The 9,307-nt window shown below is 35.6% G+C and overlaps 1 protein-coding gene across 1 annotated transcript in view; it reads left to right on the forward strand.

The window, feature by feature from the left end:
• LOC141333044 (uncharacterized) overlaps window positions 1–8,561 on the forward strand; it is an 86,172-nt gene extending 77,611 nt beyond the window's left edge. Inside the window, exon 11 of the mRNA XM_073837989.1 lies at window positions 8,002–8,561. Coding sequence (XP_073694090.1) covers window positions 8,002–8,561 — 560 coding nt within the window. The remainder of the gene's footprint in view (window positions 1–8,001) is intronic.
• Window positions 8,562–9,307: the final 746 nt, after the last annotated feature.

Consider the following 9,307-nt stretch of genomic DNA (forward strand, 5'->3'; position numbering starts at 1 on the left):
GTGTATCATTGAACCTCCTTAGCAACCACCCTTAGCAACGTAAACAAGCTTTAGCAGTTAGGGGCTGTGTCCAAATTCAGGGTCTACATCCTTCGGAGGACTCATTTGAAGGATGTTACGTCACAGCGCCGCGACGAAGGCTGTCCAAATTCATAGGATCCTTCAAATGCGGCCCACAAATATGTCCTCCTTTTCCCCGAATTTGAAGGATGGGTCTGGTGGATCCTTTCCCGTCCTACCTATCCCACAATTCCTTTCGGCAGAGCGCTTCCAGAATTTTCAAATAATGGCGGATGAAGCAAGCGGTAGTAATGATGGAAGTTTAAAAAAAACTGGCGTTTCAAAAAATATTTTTTTACAGCAGTTGTGTAGTTTTTTTTACATTTGTATGTATATATGTTAAAAAACATCACTTTCGTAAACTAGCTTCTTTCTTACTGCCTGTGTGAATATCCCCTTACACACAGCTAATTTCTTGTTAGTGATTGAAGATGTTTTTAACGCTTTTAGGGATGAAAGAGTAGTTATTTTGTTTTGTGCAGTACAGATAACCTTACTTCTTGCTTAGCGCTGTCACGGTTGCTAGGCGACAGGATATGAGTAACGGGGAAGGGAGGGAACTGAAAGAAGGGTAGGCTGTCCAAATTCACTGACACCTACTTCCAGGTTTTGCGGTCTTCGGAGGACCCCTCCTCCTTCAACCTGGTAGGAAGGATCCTAAGGAGGATGCAGACCCTGAATTTGGACACAGCCTGCGACTCTCGTACCTTATTGCTTAAAGAATGGGTTCAACACTGCAGCTGGAACTGCTTTTCTGCAGCATGTTTAAGAGAATTCAGACTGAAAGCACACAGTAATGAGAAGATTTCATTTATTTGGGTCAGATCGGAAACATTATGTTTGGCAAAATGGCCTCCAGAAATTTAGTTGTAATCTTCTCTTGTGCTACAGTCATTATTGTTCTCTAATTTTGATCACAATGTTTAAAAAATAAAAAATAAAGGTTCTGATTGAAATGCCTTGGATATTTAGTCAAATATGTAGTATAACATGTCTAATCTAATATAATGTTTGTCAAATTTTGAGTGATGAAAGTTAACATTTCTGGAAAAAAATCAAGTATTTCTAGATTGTTCTAATTGTAAACTGTTGTAATTTTGATCCCTACTGTACATTAATGGTAGTATTGTATTTAACCCTGATCAGAAAACTCAAACAGAAGAAACATTTCAATATATAGGTTAAAAAAATGGGAATCACTGAAATAAATTGAACCAAAATATATGAATAACTCTTGATTGCTTCAGTGGAGGCACAACAGCTCTGCTTCTCATTTAAAACATGCTCTTTGACAGGAGAAATCTGAAAACAGTGACGGAGGTGGAGCAATGCTCATTTCTGTGAAGAAAATGAGACTATAACAAAATAAAAACTCTTTTTAATTGATGAAACCATCTCTTTAATGAATATAAATGAGACAAAATGTTAGGGAGGTGATTTAATAGATTTCTCTTTTGCGTCTCAATGCAGAAATAGACACAAAATGATGTGCAATAGTCTGCTTTGAGGAGTGTGCATGTAAACACAGCCGATCATGTCTTTAGTCAAACCATGCAGTCAGTTTTAAAGAGACAGCAGCTTCATTTAGTTATTGTAGACTGTGTCCTTATTATTAATGAATCAATGAAAGACAGAAAAACACTGACTGCTTTTAAATGAATCACTTCAGTAGCCCTAAGAAATATAATAGATTATAGACGTATAGAGTTTGTCTTTGTTCTGCTGTTGTTGGAAAAAATGTTCATTAAAGTTGGACATCATACATTTGTTGTAGGATATTAAAGTAGTAATGAACCATAAACTGTGCATTAGTGTTAATGGGAAAATCCAAACACCTTCATTTATAAGGTTATAGGATATAGGCCTATATATCATCCGGCTTAATCATTTTGTTAATAAAAGTGTGTTTATAAGCGAGTGATCACTGTGCTATTTTATCGTTGTTGTGTTTTTATTAAAGTCCATCTTTCAAGTTGAAGATCCCTGTGAATGAACGTGTAGATAAATAGTGTAGGAACCAGTTTTTCTTGAAAACATAATTCAAAATACGCTATTTAGGCTTCTGGAGTCGTTTTTGTGAGAGAATTTTACTTCCGCATCTGAAAAACTGGCAAACCGGTAGTGACGTCACGGCCGGTAGAGCGGTCAATGTAAACCATAGGAAAACATTGGATCACCATGACTGTTCGGGCGCAGAGAACATTTAAAATGTTTATTTACACTCGTTTGATGAACCACAGACACAAATATGAGCCGGTTATGTGGCCAAGAGAGCAGGGACATGCCAGGATTTAACAGAACAGCGGTCAGAGGAGACATATTAAGTTGTAATGTGAGGAGAACAGGGCAGGTGTCTGAGAGAGATCAGTGTTAGCTGACGATATCTAATCAGGCAAAATCATAGCATTGGTCATCTAGAAGTATTGATTCTACTTACCTGTAACACAAACGAATAATCGTTGATCAAGCGTGTCATACTCGTTAATATCCAACGTTACGTGATAAAGCGGGTTCTTATTACCGCGCACGCGAGAGATAAACACCTTTTTGTTTTATTATATGCTTCTGTGGGAAATGCCCCCAAACTTAATGTGCTGTCTCTGACTCTGCACTTTGAGGCTTGCTGTCTGAAATCAAAATAGATAGCTTATATGCATTTCAGGCAAAGGCATGAGTAAGTTTATGGTAGAGATAATTTATTACTCTGATCAAAATACTTGTACGTACAAATAAACAGTAAAATGTAATCTCAATTACAGGTTGACTATATTTAGGTCACAAATACCTATAAAGTAAAACTTTTTGATGCCATTGGTATAAGACAATTAATATTGACAGCATACAGTCAAGTTGTCTGCTGGTATTCATCAGGAAGCCCTTACCTGCATGTGTTGTGTCAGCTATTAGACAGTTTACAGAGGAAGGATTACTTTATAAAGGTTTTGAATGGTCCCATTTTGGTGACAATCAATAAAAAATAATCACAATCACATATAGTCTTAATGTATAAATGTTTTTATGAGGTTAACAACACATATATATCAAGCAGATCTGCATTTATGGCTCATTCAATTCAGTTTAATTTATGCAGCAATAAATCGTAAATATTATTTCATAGTACTGTTAATACCCAACTTAAAACACACAACATTGCAACTGTTAATATATATATGTAGATGTACCAAACATATACAACTGAAAGAAAAATATTTTCAGTGTGGGTATCACACTAATCTGTTATTTTAGAGGTGGTTAATAACAGCTGGCCTCCACTGCTTCAGATCTTCACACAGCCTCATGTCTTGCAATGTCTCCCAAAACCCTAACCACGGATTTGGTCGTTTTGCGAAGTTATGAGAAGAAAAAACAAGACTTACGGTGCAGTTCACATTTTCGTCTGCATCTCTGACGGCTTCGGACGAACCACAGGCTGACCGCGGAGCCGATGAAGCTGCTGTGTGCACCGAAGGAACTGCAACAGTTTTGACCCTCACTTGGTTCTTGCTTCAGCATCTCATGTTGAACTGCATCATATCGCCGGGATGATAATCCTCCAGTGTAAAGTGAACGCGTTTTTCGAAGCAGATGCATTAGTATAGGCCCGTCACTTCATCCGCACAAACGCACCCAGATCCGGAAGATAGCACCGTTCTTTTTATTGTAAGTAAACCCGTGGACACGATGTCCTGACAGGCTGGAGTTTGTGCAGCCTCCATAAACACAATAATTTACCATGACGATGATCAATTGAAATTAAAAATAACTACCGAAAACACACTAACTCACGACTGCTCCTGCTGAATAGCAACAGAGCTAGGCGAACGACTCCCTCTCGTGACGTCTGATGACGCGGTGTGGAAAAAAAAGCTGTTTTTGAGAGCGGTCAAGGAAACCGTCACTTTGTCTTCTAAATTTGTGCCCTTAGGTCTTGTAAAATATTTTCAAATCCTGCATTAACGATTTGTATTGTATTTTCATACACGAATATATGTTTATCTCGAAAAAATTTTTTACCTGCAACATGGACTTTAAATGAATAATGATCCAAAAACTAAGAAGACTATTTGTTTGAAAGTAAGGGAAAATCCAACGGTCTTTCATTCAGGCTATTTGTGTTACAACGCAGATCATGTCGTCTTATTCATTTAGAAAATAACCTTAATAATAATATGAGGACATTAAAAGAAATAAAGAGACAAAAGCTGTTCATTTTAAAGCCGTAAATCTATTGTTTAAATAATTTGTTACTGTTTGTGCTTGTTATGAACGTGTGATTTTCTTAATGTTTTTTTTGTTGTTCTTAAGATTACAATTTTGTTGAAACAAAATTGAAACAAGTTGTTTATTCATTTTCTACCCATGAACCAAAAAATGAAAAAGGAAATTGTGCCGAAATTTAATTTTTGTGTTTATCTGAACAAATGAATAAAGAGGTTGTTTTCTTATTTCTGTTCAGTTCAAACTGTAAATCAAATGATCCAAACATACACAGACTCATTTTGAAGCAGTGAGTGTCAATAATATGATCAAGGTGTTTCCTGTGTTATTGCTGTACACCTGTATTTCCCTCATCTAGTCCCACAGTGTCCACACCACAATCATTGTCTGATCACAGCTGCCTCTTAAGACTGATCTGAAAATAACAAACATGCTTTACTCACACTTTCTCTAAGAGCTAGAAAAACTGTTTTAATCCAACAGAAAGTGAGAAATATATTTAATGAATAAATAGACAATCAGTTGTTAATGTAAAACAATACTTATTTAAAAATGACTTCATAATCTTGCTTGTATTTTAACATGATGATATACAAACAAAAGCACAAAATTTAGTTTTTAAATTAAAGAAATAATAGGGCTCTACAATCTTTCTCTTTTTCAGAAATTGTGTTTTTAAAGTGTATCTGTTCATGTGAGATACAAAGGCTTCAGCGTAGTAAACAAAACTGTGTCTCCGCCATTCATACATACAGAGACAAACCAAACATGCAGGGTTCATATTGAAACGCTCTTTTGCATTTTAATATTCACAGACACTAGTCCATGTTTGAATTAAGTGACAGACCAACTTTTGATTTATTCGTCCCAAAATGGAAGAATCGTGTGGTTCAGCGCTGTAGTAAATGCCATTTTTCTGAATGGAGTCTGCAATCACGTCTGTGTTTTGGCGGAGGAGAAGTTGTAAATGATGCTGGACTTGACTGAACAATCTCAGTGTGTTGTTAGTTTGGTTGATGAGGACACTAGTTATTACCGGGACAATGGTAACTCAGTATCTCAGGAATAACTAGTTCCAGCATTTCTGTGCATGAGAGAGACTATGGTGACACAGTGCTTGTGTTCGCTGTTCTGGAGCTGATCATGACTCACTTATCTGTGGATTTCAGCACAATTCAATCTCAAACAACTGGGCCAATCTTTCTTTACTTTTGCAATTCTGAAATCTGTTCTTTAAAGGTAAAAATAGTTGTGATCTACTCCCCATCAAACGCTGGTCCCCACTGACATCCACAGCATGGAAATAAATACCATGGAAGTCAGTAGAGAATGGGAATCTGTCTTGGTGAACTGCATTTTGTGTAGTGGTCATATTACTGGAGGACACCCATTTGAAGTGAACTAACGCTATAACTGTAATCAATCAGAACATTTAACTCCGCTTTAAACTCACGGATGAATCTGCCCTCAAGCCCATGTTTGTCCTTCTTCACAATTGCAAACTGTATGGCCTCCTCGACTGGTTTGAGTTTTCTTCTTCGTCTTTTCACCTCCGTCATTATTTGATGTGTCTGCTTTTATAGAAAAATACCCTCAATAATACTGACCACTGCATTTCATTTGAGATCATTCAGTCATTTTGATTTCACATTAAGACACTTCTACTGGGACCAAATATACACCACCAGTCAAAACATGCTTTGATTTGTAAGAATTCACTGCATTTATTTGAACCAAAGTACAGCAACATCTGTGTTTACTCTTTAAAATAACTATTTGTAATGGATTGAATTGATTGATTTGCTGAGATCAAAGCTGAATTTTCATCTTAATTACTCCAGTCTTCTTAGTGTCACATGATCCTTCAGAAATCATTCAACATTTCTCATTATTATCATCAATATTTAAATGTTTTTCCAGGACTCTTTGCTAAAAAGAAACATCCAAAGATCAGCATTTAATTAAACTTATTTGATCAGCATTTCAGGGAGATGCATTTTACATAAATTAATACTTTTATTTAACAAGGGAGCTTTAAATTCATCAAAGCTGACGATAAAGACACTTATAAAGTTTATATATATATTTCTAGAGAGAGAGAGAAAGAGGAGAGATGTTTTAAGGCACCAAATCAGCATATTATAATAATTACTGAAGGATCATCAGACACTAAAGATTGGAGAAATGATGCTGAAAATTCAGCTTTGATCACAGGAACCAATTACATTGTTAAATATTCAAACAAATACTGACTTTAAATAATACAGATATTATAAGCAGATATTCCTGCTGTTCTGGCTGTATTTTGGATCAAATAAATGCAGAAGAGACTTAAACTAAGAACTTTTGGCTGATAGTGCAAGTTACAATTCAGGAGTAAAACGTGCGCATCCTGATCTCTTTGTTTATTATATATATCTCTTTGAGCCCAGCAGATTGTTATTACAGCTATGCAAATGAAAGCAAGTTAAAGCTGACAAAAATGGCCGATTCTGGTCTGACTGTATTCAATCAGTAATTGGCTAGCACCATTAGCATCACGCGCTAGCTGCTTTAAGACTGTAAAAACCAGCTCTGATGCGCTTACAAAACATGCACAAACAAGCCAAAGTCAGCCATAAACTTTTGAAAAACTGGATTAAACAACAGTATAACTTACCTTTCACATTACAGTCTATGCTTCAAACTAACAGGTCCACAGAACAGATGTCTTCACTTCAGCTGCATCCGGTCCAAACAGGAAACTGACCTCTGATTAAACCACCACCATTATAATAGAAGCAGAACTGAACAAATAATATGAAAATAAATACTAATATTAATATATAATTATCATAAAGTCTAGTAGTTAAATGTGTGGTTCGGTTTACAATCTTAATTCCCAGTTATTTCTCAGTCTGACTCGTAACAGGTTTCAAGAAATGTCATCTTTAGTCATAGTTTATTATATTAACGCTATAGGTTTACTTATATGTTTGCTATACATTCATATGTTTAATTTACAGTTGATCAATTATTGTTAATGTTGAAAGAATATTGCAAACTGCATTAACTTGTTATAAGATACTGTGCACTGAAGCGGATTGAAGCCCCGCCCACCGACGCCATCTTGTTTTGGCCATTTTCCCAGATTACCGATCGAGCCAATCAGCGGCCTCCAAACTTACACTTGTGTATAATATACTCAACTCTCAGAGATACACTGTAGAGGACAAATATAAACACACACACACACACACACATATATATATGTGACCCTGGACCACAAAACCAGTCTTAAGTCGCTGGGGTATATTTGTAGCAATAGCCAAAAATACATTGAATGGGTCAAAATTATCCATTTTTCTTTTATGTCAAAAATCATTAGGGAAAAAAAAGGAGATTAACCTATCAAAATGTAATTACTAAGAACTTAATTTGGAAAACTTTAAAGGTGATTTTCTCAGTATTTAGATTTTTTGCACCCTCAGATTTCAGATTTCCAAATATTGTCCTATCCTAACAAACCATACATCGATAGAAAGCTTATTTATTGAGCTTTCATATGATGTATATATCTGAGTTTTGTAAAATTTAACCTTATGACTGGTTTTGTGGTCCAGGGTCACATATATATTTATATAACACACACACACACACACACACACACACACATATATATATATATATATAACACACAGCTGTAGTGATTGTTGTTGTAAATGTCTCTGTTCTTGTGTTCAGATGCCTGTTTTCTCACACTGGATCCAAACACAGCAAACACTCAACTCAGTCTGTCTGAGGACAACAGAAAGGTGACACGTGTGACAGAGAAACAGCCGTATCCTGATCATCCAGACAGATTTGAATATTGGTCTCAGGTGTTGTGTAGAGAGAGTGTGTGTGGACGCTGTTACTGGGAGATTGAGTGGAGAAGAGGTGGACGTGTGGATATATCAGTGTCATATAAGAGCATCAGCAGGAAGGGACCGGGTGATGAGTGTTTGTTTGGATCTAATGATCAGTCCTGGAGTTTGTTCTGCTCTCCTGACAGATACTCATTCAGACACAATAACAGAGTGACTGTTCTCCCTGTGAACCCCATCATCTTCAGTGGAACAGGACTGTATGGTGTCTATAGAGTAGGAGTGAATGTGGATCACGGAGCAGGAAGTCTGTTCTTCTACAGCGTCTCTAGAAACACAATGAGCCTCATCCACACAGAACACACCACATTCACTCAGACGCTCTATCCTGGGTTTGGGGTTGGGGTTTATGGATCATCAGCTTCACTGTGTTGCTGAATGAGAACAGACTGATGAGAGATTGTACCCATAATGCTTTGAGCTGAGGATGAATCAGTAACAGTGAGATGAGTCTCTTCATCACATTAATACTGCAGCTCAACTTCTGTCACTCAAATAACAGAATAAATGTGTGATCAATCCTCATATAGACAGTCAGATCAGTGTGTGTCTACATTTGGGTTTTATTCTAGTGTCTCATCAATCATCTTAGCACTATTATTATTATTACTATTAGGATCTTATTCTGTTGTTTCTGCTCATAAATAATAAACACTATCACAAATCAACTTCAGATTTTAATTGATGTTTGTGTCACGAATTTAATCCATTCCTCACATTATAAAATATGACATTAATCACAGCAGTTTCATCAAATATATTCTAGATAAAGTACAGCTGTGTTTCATTATAATGGGATCTTTTATTTATTCATATTTATTTTATACCAGATTAAAAAAAAAAACTCTTATTGCAATAATCACAATAACTCTTACTACATTACAATATTGCACTGTAATAAGTATTTAATAATTAAATAAAATTGTTTTGGTTATGATTTAAATTGCAGCAAATATTATGAGAAATAATTGCAATTATCATAAACTGAAAATAATAAAAATACTAATAAATTTGTATTGTAATTGTATTTTTTTTCATTGAAACAAACAAACCAATAAAAAAAATCATATTGAATAATATTATTAGAATATTTATTTAATAAAAAGTCAGAATTAAGAAAGTCT

The sequence above is a fragment of the Garra rufa genome, chromosome 4, assembly GCF_049309525.1.
Source record: "Garra rufa chromosome 4, GarRuf1.0, whole genome shotgun sequence".
NCBI lineage: Eukaryota > Metazoa > Chordata > Actinopteri > Cypriniformes > Cyprinidae > Garra > Garra rufa.